This window comes from Neltuma alba, unplaced genomic scaffold (genome assembly GCF_004799145.2).
Source record: "Neltuma alba isolate B1F8T4 unplaced genomic scaffold, ASM479914v2 tig00011161_pilon, whole genome shotgun sequence".
Lineage (NCBI taxonomy): Eukaryota > Viridiplantae > Streptophyta > Magnoliopsida > Fabales > Fabaceae > Neltuma > Neltuma alba.
The window spans coordinates 437345-452473 of record NW_021635892.1 but is presented as its reverse complement, the minus strand read 5'-3'; the positions used below and the strand labels follow the sequence as shown (position 1 = coordinate 452473).

Here is a 15129-nt window from a genome sequence, read left to right as displayed (position 1 = left end):
GAGTTGAGTCTTGTAGTCGTGACAAACCAATAATTAAATTCCTGCTGAGAGAGATATTCATATTTAGTACTTGATAGTATTTCAAATAATATTTCAAATAAAATTATTTTCAACGGAAGGATACCTAGCATGGAAAAAAAAGAGCCATTGTTTCGCGTTTTACCTCCTCGAGTCAAGACGCATATCCGAAGTGGAGGCCCGGTGGACGGGAAACGCAGTTCAGTGGAGAGAAGCTGAGCGCCTAGAGTAAGCGCTTTGGTGAAAGGAGTGAAGCCCCCCGCCCCACCGAGCCATGGAGACACTGAGATTATGGACTTTAGGCTCGCAGCCACTGAAGCATCTGTTTCGCCTCGCCTCTTCTTCCGCTGCCACCCCTAGGCGGACACCTTCTAGGGTGGTTCTTCGCTGTTGCTCTTCTTCCACTGCCACCACCTCTGGCAATGTTGACCAAGGTCCTCCCAAGGGCCCCGGCCGTAATCGCCGGTCTTCTTCGTCTTCGTCTTCTACTTCCGATAGGGAAGCTGTTAGAGCCATTCGGTTGAAGAAGGTAGAAAAATATTTCAGTATGATTGTGTTGTGATTTATAATTTTATTTCAATCCTTTGTTCTTAGTAAAGTAAAGGGATTGGGATGAGGTTGAGGGGGTTCTGTGAGAATATAGTTCCGTCCGGAGTTAGTTTGCATTGTACTATATAAAGTTGTGACGTTTTCTTTCTTTTCTCTCCTTCTCCTTCTCTTCATTTTTTTTTTTTAGCTTTGCTGTTGGGTTGTGTCCAATTTGTGGCATAATCCATCATAGGGACTTTAAGAATAATATTTTAATCTTGAAGTAATGGGAATTTACTATTTTTTCTATTTGACGCCTTTCTTCGCCTTTCTATAGACACTCAGTTGGGGAAATTGAGTTGCGAACTTCTATGTCAAGTTTATTTCTAGGACAAATGCCCCCTTCAGCTATGGATAGGAGAGGCAATGCGATAGGTTTTGATTAACTGCTTAACTTCTTATCATAAGGTGTGAAAATTGATGTTTCTATTTCATTTAAACTCAATCTTATCGCTTAAACTACTTTAACTTCATTCTTGTTTTGTAGGTTGAAGAATTGAGAAGCAAGGGGCTTGATCCATATGCTTATGGATGGGATAGAACTCACAGTGCTGATCAGCTTCAGAATTTATATAAAAATTTAGAAAATGGAGTGGAATTAAATGGCGAGAAAGATCAAGTGTCTGTGGCAGGAAGGATTATTGCTAGGAGGACATTCGGAAAGCTTGCCTTCCTGACGCTAAGGGATGATTCAGGAACTATTCAGGTATTTTTGAAGACTCATTTTATTCTCTCTGAAAACACATCGTAGGCTGCTCACTATGAGATGTTAGATGTGAACTTTTGTATAGTTCTTATATTTGAATCATAGTTGAGTCTTCTTGTAGTTCGTTCCATTTCTTAATTATAGAAATGTTAGAGCATGTGTTGCATCTATGCAGCAGGTGTTGTAGTGAGGTGCTGACTGAAGTTATTGAAATATTTAATTTCAGCTTTACTGCGATAAGGAGAGGCTCCCAGACGATCAGTTTGAGCAAGTAAAAGCATTTGTTGATATCGGTGACATATTAGGTGCTAGAGGTTCTATAAAACGCACTGAGAAAGGTATCACTCTGTTATTCTTTTAAATTTGCTTTCTTTAGTTCATAATTCTTCGATAGAGTTATTATGACTTGCATTTCTAACGTTCTATATTGTGAGTCATTACCTCAAATGGTTTAGTTTAGTTTATTTCTTAATATGCTTCAATTTTGTCTTTGGTAACAAGGCTTAACGAGAAAAAGGACAGAGCAAGATGCTGAAATATTGACAAATTTTTTCATGTGAAACATGGAGACTTTATCAGACAATGTTGTACAATTTGGACATCTGCATTTGGAGGACTTCTAGAATTGGGAATGCCATCTTCCATGTGGATTTTGGGTGGGTGTCTGAATCAAAGTTGATGGGCTATTTGTAGTTTGGCTTAGGCACATTATTATCCTATGTTAGTTATGTTATTTTGTGTGTAATTCTGAAGAGAACTTAGTATTTTGAGCAGCTAAAAGAAGTCCCTGTGGGGTTTCATTATGTATTTTCATTACTTCCTATTTTTTCTCTATCAGCCCTATGGGTCTTTCAAGAAGTTGGATTTCTAGTATTTTATGATGATGAGCCCTGGACAAATAGATGTAATATGGGGGGTTCTAGGGCTGTTATGCTGATTGGTGAGGAGTCCAAAAAGGGGTCAGGGCTGCATCACTATTACGTGAGACTGGAGGTTGGGGTTTTTTGTGTTTTGGGGGGGGGGGTTTGGTTTGGTTACAAAGAAGGAAATATGTAGGATAGATTTGACATGAGTGAGGTAAGCAATCCATGACTGCGTTAAACTGGCCTCTCAAATGCTAGCTTAGTCCGTTTTTTCTGTTATTTTCTGCGTAGTTCATCTGTTTAGACCTACACTCTGGCAGATTATCCTTAATTTGAGTACCATTTTGAGCTCGAGTTCCAACATATGATTTCTAGGCCTTACATATTTTTCTCTTACCAGGAGTAATTTTTTGTGTGCATTATCTGTCTCTAGCTGTTGTTGGCATCTTTTATCACTTGCTGGATAATGATACTGAAAACAAAATCTACTGCTTACCGTATCATCACTTTTTATTGGTCTCACTTGCACTTTGGAAGTTATTTGAAGGGCCAAATAAACGAGGAAGAAAAGTCCTTTCTTGTTTGTCCGATAAACGAAATGTTCCTTATGTGGATTATTGTTAGAAATTGAAAAGCCCAGGCCTAAAACTCCTACCCTCGACCTAGCTGCCTGTTTCCTACATTTGCATGAGATGATTATTTCCTCTTTTATCTATTGTTATTGCGTTTCAGTTTGGGAAGTGTTTTTTCCCTGCCATCTTTATTTGATTTGATTGTATTCCTGGACTGCTCTTGATGTCACATGGTGTCCAAATTCCATGTAATGTAATTGTTTCCTCTGGAATAAGACACACAGTATTACTGGCTCTGATTCACGCAATCATAGAGGGCTCTAAGCCTTCTACCTTTAATTTCTTATACTGTTACTTGGATGCTCATTCCTAGAAATACAAGTCAAATGAAAAGTGTTTGTAGTTTCAAAGCCGTGATCCATTAAGATGGGAGATTATCCTTGTTTATGGTTGGTTGATCTGCATCTTGCTGGTCTTTTACACATCTTTTATTTAATGACCTTATGTTTTAATACAACTACGACAAGGGGTGGAGCATTCTTACAATACTACTTAATGTTATGTTAATTTTCTTGTTTTTCTTCATTCTTCAGGCGAGCTCTCTATTTATCTGAATTCCTTTGTGATCCTTACAAAATCTCTGCTTCCACTACCTGACAAATACCATGGATTAACTGACATAGATAAGCGTTATCGCCAGAGGTTAGTACAGATTTCAATGTTTTGCATCCTTTTTCTCCAGTTCTTGGTAATGGTATGTTTAGTGTTCTTTTTCCTTTTTCTTTCTTTTTAGGTGAGAAGGGGTTGGTTTGGGGCATGGCTTCTTGGTTTGTACAATGAAAATGATGTGTTTAGTTTTTCATAGGAGAATTATGACATCTTTCATAATTTTCTTTTTAATAATGTCCTTAAAATTTATTCTCTTGGCTTTTAGTGTTGCATTGGGTGTTAGGTTCTCACAACAAAGAGCATGGGGTTATCTTCTCACGGGGAGGGGGGGAAAAATGTGTAAGAGGGGGAGAGGGAGAGAGAACGAGAGCCAGAAAAAGAGAAATAGAGAGAACAGAATAGAGAGGGAAAGAGAGAGATGAGGGAACGGATACTTCTTCATTATTCTCAAACCCTTGATTAGAATACTGACTTTTCCTCCTTTCATATTTTCAAACATGCTATCCAACATGTGTGAGAAGAGACTAGATAATATATTATTAATAGATGTAAACTAGGGATTAAAGATAAATGAAAGAACCTATTACTTAGGATTAGGATCATAAGTTAGTAGTTTAAATTACATTTATTTTAATTAAATTGTCTTTACTTTTGAATTAGCAGGACATATTCCATGGGGTATATATAAAGCCCTCATCAATTGTATTGAAGTAGATTTTTGTCTATTTTGGATTACACTGTCATTTTTATTCTTTATTTTCTCTACCAACTTCCCCTCTTTACCTTGATGTTTCTACCTCTTTCTCCCACTCCCTTCATCCGCTACCATTCTGCATCATGGTCATAAGTTTATTCACATTTATCATCAAATAATATACTTAACTTATTTTGTCATAATTGATCCATCCTTTGGATCTTCTGGTCCTTTACCTTAGTTTTTCTATGTAAATTTTGACTACCAATTCTCTCCTCATTTTGCTTTTCAGGGTTTTATGTTAATAATTGTTATGATTTGTATGCTTTCATGTGAACGTGTATTGTATGTTTTTATTTCCTCTGTGGACTTCTTGTTTTCCCTGGTTCCCACGTCTTCCTCTTTCTTTGTTTTGTGATTTTTCAACTGCAGTGTAGTAATTGAACTCCTCTTAACTTGAATATTTCTCTGATCTTCATTTCTGAACTCATTGCCTGTTGTTAATTTTGGATTCCTAGGAAGTTTATGGACTGAAACTTGGCTAGCCTTTTGTTTAAGTATTTCCTTCTTATGTTAATTGTGGTTAGGTATGTTGATATGATTGCAAATCCAGAGGTAGCTGATGTATTTCGTAAAAGAGCAAAGGTGGCTCATTTCTCTGACCTCTTCATCAGAATACAACTGTTTTTGGTGGTTCACATCTTATTATTTTCTATGAATATCTATAATAGATGATTAGTCCTTTAGTTTAGATTTTAAAGGCATAGTATATTTATGCTACCCTTTTTTTTTTTTTTTTTAAAATGCTAAGATTTCCTTCTGCTTTTAATGTCTCTATTGGACCATAGCTTGGAATGCGATGTTAGGAGTTGATGCTGCTAAAGAGAATGTAACTGCTGAAGGAATAAGTATATGGGAAGCTAAAAATGAAGAAAACGAAGTTAATGCATAGAGTATTGCTGAATATTTCATTTCAACTAAATTACTGGCCTATGCTTTTGCGGATTGCTAATCGTAAGAAATTTTGAATTCCATGTACTATGATAGCTGCCATGTTGTCTGATGCATGACTTGGTAAAATCATCCATCACAAATAGCTATATTGAATATGGTTCTTGCTTTAATACTTTTGAAAGGTGAATGAAACTATATTCAAATAAAAACGTTTTATATCAAACAGAGGCATTAACCCCTATGCAAAAACTCACATTAGTTATAGGATGCAAACAGAATTGATCTGCAAGATAGAAACAAACCCAACCCAGAAGATGTTATGTGTTTTACCTGACACCTTTGTTTACCTGTTCCTGCCTATGAACAAGTGTTTCCGTTTAACTCTCAAATTATTTGCTAGTTTATGACCAATCTGCGTATCATCAGGGAGTTTCTCTCAAAAAAAGCAAAGCATTTTCGCTTGCCAAAGAGCATAAATCACAGCACAGAACATAGCCATCCTAAGCTTATACAACAGCCTTGTCTTCCTTCTAGTTTGCACAAGAAACATGTAACGAGTATAACCTTGAAGAGGTAATACCATAAACAATTTTTTTTTTGGGAGATATTAGCAGCTACAGAACGCCCAAGAAATAAATGACCAAATGTTTCTGGATAAGCTTGACAGAAATTGCAGAGGTCATCTTGCTTTAACTTGAAATGTTAGGACAGTCCTTAGTAGCTAATTCACCATCGAAAACCAGCCAAGCAGTTACTGAATGTTTTGGTAGCATGTACCCACCCTAAACTATAGAACACTGGGGGCCTTCAGAAGTCTTCAATATTATTTTACTTGGTGTGTGTGTGTTTTTGGTTGCATTCATAATTTCGATTGCCATCAGGGGTGAAGATATGAAATAGGATATTAATAGTTGATTTTCAATTGATTATTGCTTTTCACACTGTGCATGAGCTAGTAAGTTCTATGCTTAAATTAATATAACTCTTTGCCTTTCCAAAGATTGTATCAGAGATACGGACAACAATGGACTCCTTAGGGTTTGTTGAAGTTGAAACTCCAGTCTTGCAGGTTTGTTATATCAATGTGCCTTCAAGTTTATTTGGATTCTTTTATTTGATTTTAGTTTATCTTGGTAGACGATTGTTCCTGAAACAATGCAAGTGCATAAGCTTTTCATTGGCAGTTGTTGGTATCCTAAAGCAACAGGCATCATATAATTGTTTGATACTCTTCCTGTTACAGTTTAATCTAATACCTTTTCTTTTAAAATAACAGTTCATTAACAGCACTTGGTGCACTTTTAGTGCCGAGGACCCATAATGGTAGCCTGTAGGGAGAACGGCATAGGGGGTGTTTGGCAACCCTCAAAAGTGTTTCTGAGAAGCATTTTTTCGCAAAACGAGGCAAACTCCTCTACATATTTACTTCATAAACTGTAAAAGCATTTTTAAAACCATGGTTTAATTTCCATTCAAACACCCCTATAGTGTGTATTTACACAAACACACACACACAGACACAGACAATGCACACACTTTAAAAGTGGTATTTTAATTGTTAACAATCCTTATTGTAATCTCAACGGCTAATTGCTAACCTGTCTGGTCGTTATGTCATTCTTTTTATGCTTGTATTTTGGTACTTTGTTGGTCTTTTGTTATGTCGGCCCTGTATTTGCCTGCATGCTTCTTAACCTTAATTTAATTTAGACCCCCCCCCCCCCCCGGGGGGCCAAAAACAATACTTTTTAAATGCCATCATTTTTGGAATTTGTTTGTCTCAGCCCTGTTTTGATTAACTTTATCGCCAGGGTGCAGCTGGGGGAGCTGAAGCCAGACCATTTATTACGTATCATAATTCTCTTCAAAGGGACTTGTATCTGAGGATTGCAACTGAACTGCATTTAAAGAGAATGCTGGTGAGACGTTTTGTAAAGTGAACAGACTGTATAGTGAATTCTAATAAAAGAGTCATCTTTGAGGTTCTGGTTTTTCTTTTGTTTAAAGCGTCAAGCAACAAGTGTTCACAGAACATACTCTTTTCATTGTTAGGGGAATGGAATATTAAATAATCGTCCTTACATTTGATATTTTGAAGATACAGTGCATCTAGTATAACAGAACAATAGAGAAAATGGAGATAAATTTAGTATTATCAACGAATTTTCAGCAAAAGATGTTAAGTTACTATTCCGGGTCTCGGATCTTTCTGGACATGGCAACATTCTGAGGGACATATTGGAAAAGTATACATTTCAAATGTTGCGTGGAAGAGATTTCCTGGGGCTATGAATTTAAAGTAGCTAACCACTTTGACGTGTTTTTGCATGACAGGTTGGAGGTTTTGAAAAAGTATATGAGATTGGCCGGATATTTAGAAATGAAGGAATTTCTACTCGTCATAATCCTGAATTTACAACTATTGAGGTAAATTTTTATGTATGCAGGCCCCCCCCCGGGGGGGGTGTATCTTCAGGCGCCCTTCATTTTCTTTTCAGATGTGATAGATTACCAACTATTGTAATAAATGTAGGTAAATTTTTATGTATGCAGGCCCCCCCCCCGGGGGGGGTGTATCTTCAGGCGCCCATTCATTTTCTTTTCAGATGTGATAGATTACCTTAAGAATTTTATATTGATCAGGTTAGGGGTGGTGTTTGGTGTGTATATGTATATTGGTTGTAATAAATGTATTTCTAATTATATCTTGAAGACATTATAATTTATTAATATTTATCAAATTTTAGATGTATGAGGCATATTCAGACTATCAAAGCATGATGAATTTGGCAGAGGAGATTGTCACTCGGTGTGCTCTTGCAGTTCATGGGAAACTTACTATAGATTACCAGGTAGATTTTGTATTTAGTCTGTCTCATGATGTCATATGCAGGTTATTTCAAACCTTTAACTGAAATTAATGGCCTTTTCAAATATCCCCTTTTCTCATGTAGTTGATTAAGGAAGAAAGGTAATTTCAAAGACCATCTGATCTTTTAATACCTTTCAAGTTTTATTACCAACGTACTATCTCGGGACTGGAAGTTGGATTTTAACTTCTCTACATAGTGGTTATACATTTCTTTGTATCACTCGTGGTAACTAATTAGACGAAGTTTATGATGACATTATATTAGGAAAAGCATTTTCATCGAGCTAAAAAAATATGCCGATATCTCTAGTAAACTAAAGTAATCGTTTAATAGCTATTTTGCTTCAATCTCTCCTATACAAATCAAAAAAATGGAAGACTTAGTTACGATAAAAAAAAAAACTTTCTATATCTTTTTCCATGGATCCTTTACTCATACTCAAAAAATTGGGAGTATTGATCCAATTCAAAAAACTTACTTCTTATTCTACAATACTGTTACACTAGTAATTCATGAGTTATAAAATTGTTCAATTACTCCAATTTTCTTCCAACGCAACAAATCTGCTGAAGAGGGATAAATGAACTAATGCAGGGGAATGAAATATGTTTGGAGCGGCCCTGGAGAAGAGATACCATGCACAACCTTGTAAAAGAAACTTCTGGAATTGATTTCAATGAGTTGGGAAGTGATGTCGATGTTGCAAAGAAAATTACCCTAAGCACCCTTGGCAATAACCTTGATAACAATGATAAAGCTTCCATCGAAGCATGCCAATCACATGGCCACCTACTTAATGAGGTTGATTAGCTTCTCTATCTCGTTCTTCAAGGCATTTTAGTTCTCTTTATTTCATGTACTTGATTTTGTTTGCGGCTAGTCACTTATTATTATTATTTTTTTCAATTTGATTATTCTTTATTAATATATTCAACTTCCTTTTGGTTGTACTTTGGAAAGTTTTTGTATTTTCAAGTTCACTTATATAGACTAAGCAGTTCGTTGGTTTTGTTTATTCAGGTTTTTGAGATTGTTGTGGAACCAAAACTTGTACAACCTACATTTGTGTTAGACTACCCAATTGAAATATCACCTCTGGCTAAGCCCCACCGAAGGTAGTGATATCTTAACCATCTGCTGATATTGTCTTGCTGTATATTTTGGCATTTCCGGCCAATTGCTATTAGTTTATCAGGATCCATAAAGGATGTAATGCCTTTTTTTTTTTTTGACACTTTATAACAGTTTAGCATAATTATAGTTATTGAACATCTGAGGTTAACACAAAGGCTCAGAAAACCAGTTTAGCCAGTAAACCAGGTCATACAAAGTGGAAAACTGGCACCAGTTTGGTCTAGAACACACTCAACTGGACCTCCTAAAAACTGCTCAATGACTGGAAAATCCAGTTAAAAACTCGACCAGTTCTGGTTTTTGTAGAAAATTTATGAACACTTTAAACTTGGGGCCTCAGATAGATAGCCAAAGCCCAAGAAGGGATCCTTAAGGACGCTATCAAGGCTGTAGAGGAATGTTTTTGTATGAAATCCCTTGAAAACTATAATTATAATGAACAACAAACACCAAAAGTAATGAAAGAAAGGGATGTAAAAGGCCTATATATCCCATTTCATGACAATGCCTTCACTTCTCCAACTGCTACACTTGTACGAAACAATATGTTTTTTATTTTTTCTTCCCCATGAAACTTGCAGGGAAAAAAATTCAAGTTCTGCAAGTTCATGGCTTTCACATCCCTGATTCCATGCTCGACCTTTCGCCTGTTCTTTTCAATTCATATAGTACAGTTAGAGCCTACATACAGAACAATTCCTCATCTGTAATACAATCAAATGATAATCATTGTTGCTATACATATTTCATTGTGGTAAAGCTAAGACTTCCAATTTTGTGCGTGTGAACTTGAGATAACTTAGGTCGAAACTCTGTTAGGATCGCATCTGGAAGTTTAGAGAAAATTCATGGAAAGGGAAAATTACTTTTTGGTGGGCAGAAGTTTGACTGGCTATTCTGAAGAAAGAAGTAAGAGTAGGGCAGCTATAGGACTGCTATAGTCAAAATCTATGAGTTGTGGGTTATGAAAGTTACTTTTTGGGTCTATAAATCTTATCTTCGGCTGAGCAGGAAGAGGGGTGGAGAATTTGAATTGTGGTCTTGGCCCTTGGGGTGGAGAGAGCCAACCTCTCAAAAGTTTGGCAAGTCTGGTAGTCCATTGTGTTGCATCTTGTTCTTTTTGTGTATCTTGTTCTGTTGTTTGTTAGTTTGTAATCATCACGTCCATTGTAGTTCATTGTAGCTTAGCGTAAGAGTCATCTATTCCCTTGTTATTCAGCAAAACCATTATCAATCTCAAGTGTCCCTTGTTTATTTCTGATTTTTAGTCTTCTTGTAAGTTTTTATAAGAGGGTCCTATCAACCTCCAACTAGATATTCCAACTAATTTAACAAATCATCCAAAATACATATTTGTCTCCTATAGCTAGTGCCATAAATAATACATGGTATCAAGATTTTTGGAATATTATATGCTGATAAAAGGACAATTCATAAAACCAAGCAAAACTTTATTTAATTTCATCGTATAGAATAATATGTTATAAAATATCATTTCTTACTATTTAATATGCAAAATTAAAAATATATTAATTTAATTATACCCAGTTCAACCACAATCCACCCAATATATCTTGAACTAATTCTTCGTCTAATTTTATAATCAGTCTGGTTTTGATAACATTGGTTAATACTTGATGGAAGCTGCTTTCTATTTGTGAGATGTTTGTGTTCATTTAGTTAATAGTTTTATTGTTTTATCTCAACGTACATTGATTCCGTCAGGTGCCTTTTTCATTGGTTTATCAAAACGCAAGAGCACGATGAACATATTCTTTTTGATAAAATCTGTTGAATGCTTGCAAAATATTGTAAGCTTATATGATCTCGGGCAAGGATAATTTCAGGTTCCTTGCTCTTTGCCCGAAACTAATATTTTGGCTCTTTGCCTTTTGTCTTTAGATTAAATGCTGTACTATGTTCTCATCAATTTCATTCAATTTTCTTGGCATTTGATATATTTAAGCTTCCCATTATTTTTGTTATTGAACGGTCTCCTTGTTTCCTCATGCCTGGCATAAAAACTGTATAGTGGTTTATGTCTTTACTTCTCAATTTTTGGAATGCAGTGAGAAAAATTCTTTTAAAACATGATAAGCAATTCTAACTAATTAGCTCTGATCTTCCTACATTGTTTTTGGACAAGGTCTTTTATTATACCCTTTTTTCCCAGTAGATTCACAGGTTTGACGGAGAGGTTTGAACTTTTCATCTGTGGTCGTGAGCTGGGCAATGCATTCTCTGAATTAACTGATCCTATAGATCAGGTAAGAAAATTTTTATGGTATCTTTCTCCGAAATCAAGAGATCATTGATTTGAGGCTTCCAAGCTTTCATATTGTTGAATGTTCAATGGCTTATTTGCTTAGAATTGAACTACATGATAGAAAAATTCTGAATGTTGGATCTGCCTCTCAAAATCAATTTCTTATTAGACATTAGTAACTAAGTTTTGCAATCAAAATTTTGATGCTACTAAAGTCCACAAACCTCAACATGTATATTGGGTAGCTAATATGATGATAACGAGACCTTAGGAAGATCAGTAACATCAAGTCCTTAACCAACAACTTGCAGACATAATTGATTATTTATACACAATTACTGGCTCACAGCTCCCCTGGGCAACAAATACATTCTAAGGATGATTACACTTGGAGAACTTCAGAAAACTGAATCAATAGTTAACTTCTCCAGATCATAAATCAACTTCTCAAAACACATCCTTCATAGCAGTCAAAAGAGAACCGAGATTGAAGCAACATATATCAAAATGCACCACGAGTGAAATCTCTGGAGCTTCCGAAGGGAGTCATCCTGTGGTGGACAAAATCAGGAAAAAAGGAGAAAAAAGACAAACTAGAGAGAGATAAGTGAGCTGGAAGCCAGATGACAGCTTATATCAGAATGCATCACAAGTGAAATCTCTGAAGCTTCAACAGAGACGGTCATTCTTTGGTGAACGAAATCAAGACAAAAGGAGAGCGAAAAGGGACAAACTCAAGATAGAGAAAAGTGAACTGGAAGCCAAATAACAGTGAAACAACCGCTTATATGATGGGGGTACATTCTGACTGAGAAACTCAAATGACTATCAGACTGTGGATAACTGATCCATATTCTAAGGGTATATTCTAGCTATGTCCAATGGGTGTTTGCAATAATGTCTGCAAATTAACATAATGCTTTGGGTATTTGTCTTTTGATGCCCTCTTAATGAATAAAACATTGTGTTTTCTTTTGTCTAACACATTAAAACATGCCCAAATTAGAAGCCTTCAGATTGTAGATGAGTTTTTAAAACTTGTAGTCCTTTAGACAATACAATGCTATCCAAACTCTGAAGCATGGGAATTATCAGGAACTAAATATCTACAGGTAAACAATGAATATTCATGGGTGTGGATAATAATATTTCATGAAGCTGGTAATGAAGTGACTATTTAGAAAAATGCTAATTTTTGGAGTATTTATTAGAGTCCATGCTATTCAGCTATATAAAAGTTGTAGCAAAGCTGTGTAAGTTGAAAATATACTGAAGATTTTTCTAGCTTATGTATTTTTGGTAACTATTGATGCTTCCTTGGTTTTCACTTTTAATGGCTTTTTCTCTGTGGAACATTTATTAACTGTGTTGGTGTGGGTCTATTTGTTTTAAAAACAGTAGCACTGACTTTGTAGTGAAGGTGTATGTCTGGAAAATGTTGCCCCGAATTGATATGAAGTGTTCATCTTGTGATAATCATCGTATTTTTTCAGAGGATTTTATCTTATTTTCAAATCTGCATGAAATGGACAAAGAGACTGTTTTATGGCAATATATCGGGATGATAAATGAATTTCAGGGTGATTATTTGTGGGCAATTTTACTTTTATTGTTTGCGTTTGGTTGATATTGGTTTGATTTTTCTTATAAAATGGTTTTTATTTTCACTTGGAAGAGAGGACGTTTCGAATATCAAATTAGAGAGCATGAAAAGAAGAGAGAGGGAACCATTTCAGCAGATGGGGATAAGAAGGAGGGGGTGCAAAATGACGATGTCTCATATGAAGTCACTCTTGATGATGACTTTTTGACAGCTCTGGAGTATGGAATGCCTCCAGCTTCTGGAATGGTATCGTTATCTGTTTCCATGTTCTTATTTAGTTTGAAATATATTAGAAGTAACAAAAACACCGGTTTTCTGTAGAAATTCTATGTCAGAACTCAGAATGCTTTTTATTCTAACCCCTTACAACAAAGCCAATTCAAGGCGCTAATTTTGTAGCCGCACGTGTCTTCGTATCAAGTTTGATAATTGGTCAAATCCCCACTTATGATTAGCATTCGCTGCACTGTCATGCTTTATATTATTTTTCATGTCTCATGGCGATTTGTATTTTCTCTTATAACAGACTGATAAGACCTATGAAAGTAAACCCTGTATGTCTGTCTTTGAAAGTCATGTAGCAAGCTTACCTTTTGTGTGTGTGTGTTTTTTGTTTTTGGGCGGATCATTTTACTTCCACACACAGTTTTAGCTGAGCTTGCTTGCTGCCTTTTACTTACTTTTATTAACTTCTTGAGCTTTTGTTTTCATGAGCTAACATTAATGAATAAATATATTGTTTCAGGGGCTTGGAATTGATAGGCTTGTGATGCTTTTGACAAATTCACCCAGCATCAGAGATGTAATTGCATTCCCAGTGCTCAAACTCCAGCAATAGGATCATTTGACAGAAGAATAGAATAGGGCAGTACGTGTGCCCACAAGAAACTTGTCAAAATTAATATTTTTTCCCCTTATTTGAAATAAATATGAGCGCAAAAATTTTTGGTTATGATTTACTCGTTCCTTTGAATAATATCGTCATTTGTTCATGAACATTTTGTATGAATAATTTATGGTTCTATTTTTTCGTATAATGTGTATGGAATTTTTGTTTGTCTTTGCCGGAACCTTGGGGAAAAAATGAGGGGGAAAAATGAGTAGTGCATTTCCTCAACACTCTTTCTCCATTTAAACTATTAACATTTAATCTAAACAATTCACAATTATAAAGTAAATTAAATTACGCATTTTTTTCTAAGTTATAACGTTTATTTTAATGAAATGTTAAATCCGAACCATTGGAATTTTGATCCAATGATAATGAAGATTCAAGAGAAAAATGAGGGTAGAGAAAGGGGAGAATAGAAGAGGGGATCCTCTTTCGTGAATATCCCAAGTATATTCAACTGATTGTCAAGAATTTCACATCCTAAAATCTGATTGTCTCGCCGGTCTCCATCCTCGACCTTTCTTCTTTTGCGGCCTTCAAATTAAATGTCTGCACAGACATTTATAATTGATCTTTCTTAATTTGAAATGTAGCATTTAGAGAAATGGGAAATTGTATTATTAGAAAGGAAGAAAAAGGCCAATGACAAATAAAAACCTTCAAAATTATTAAATTTGAAATTAGAATTCGTTACTACACTTTAACATGTTTTGATAAAGTATATATTGGTCCTTTACAATATTTCAATTTAGTCTTTTAACTTCGAAAAGTATACATTTGGTCCTTTAATCCTAAGATTATTATGATTCGATGATGTTTTTTTTTTTGTAACAATCATTAATGTTTTAAAAATTAAATTTAATATGTTAACATTTGAGAATATTTTATCAATATTTAAGATCTTAATATCATCATTAAAAAAAATTTAGGGTTAAAGAACTGAAGAATACTTTTAAAGTTAAGGGATCAAATTGAAACATTGTACAAAGTTAAAGGACCAAAAATATACTTTTGTAAAAATATCTGATTTGGGATTTTGTAATTTTTGTCATTTTTTTTTGGAAATCTCTTAGAATTTTAAAATTTCTTAATATCATCCGAAGTGTGATTTGCCCGCCAAAATTTGGCATTGGGCTACGTATTTCGTGCTCGTGGAGGCATATACTCTTTTTTTTTTTTTTTTACGCTTAGAATATTAAATGTTCCTGAAAAAATATTCCAAAATATTAAATACTTTAAAAATTTAGTCTAAGATATTAAGAGTGTGCTTGGCTCAATAAAAAAGATAGGAGAGGAA

At 35.1% G+C, this 15129-nt stretch overlaps 1 protein-coding gene across 1 annotated transcript; it reads left to right on the top strand.

The window, feature by feature from the left end:
- The first annotated feature begins 211 nt into the window (after positions 1–211).
- LOC114762001 (lysine--tRNA ligase, chloroplastic/mitochondrial) lies at positions 212–14000 on the top strand. Its single transcript, XM_028951455.1, has 14 exons — positions 212–547; positions 1094–1312; positions 1539–1650; positions 3341–3449; positions 4698–4755; positions 6065–6133; positions 6876–6983; positions 7399–7491; positions 7812–7916; positions 8532–8738; positions 8958–9052; positions 11248–11338; positions 13013–13186; positions 13686–14000. Exons 1-14 carry the CDS (start codon positions 293–295, stop codon positions 13776–13778), a joined length of 1788 nt encoding a protein of 595 aa, XP_028807288.1. The 5' UTR covers positions 212–292; the 3' UTR covers positions 13779–14000.
- Positions 14001–15129: the final 1129 nt, after the last annotated feature.

What these genes read in the sequence shown, in the direction of transcription:
- LOC114762001 (XM_028951455.1), top strand. Translation starts at nt 293, where the DNA reads ATGGAGACACTGAGATTATGGACTTTAGGCTCGCAGCCACTGAAGCAT. An exon ending in TGCATTTAAAGAGAATGCTG is followed by an intron (nt 6,984 to 7,398) that starts GTGAGACGTTTT and finishes TTTGCATGACAG; the next exon opens with GTTGGAGGTTTTGAAAAAGT. An exon ending in CTGGCTAAGCCCCACCGAAG is followed by an intron (nt 9,053 to 11,247) that starts GTAGTGATATCT and finishes TTTTCCCAGTAG; the next exon opens with ATTCACAGGTTTGACGGAGA.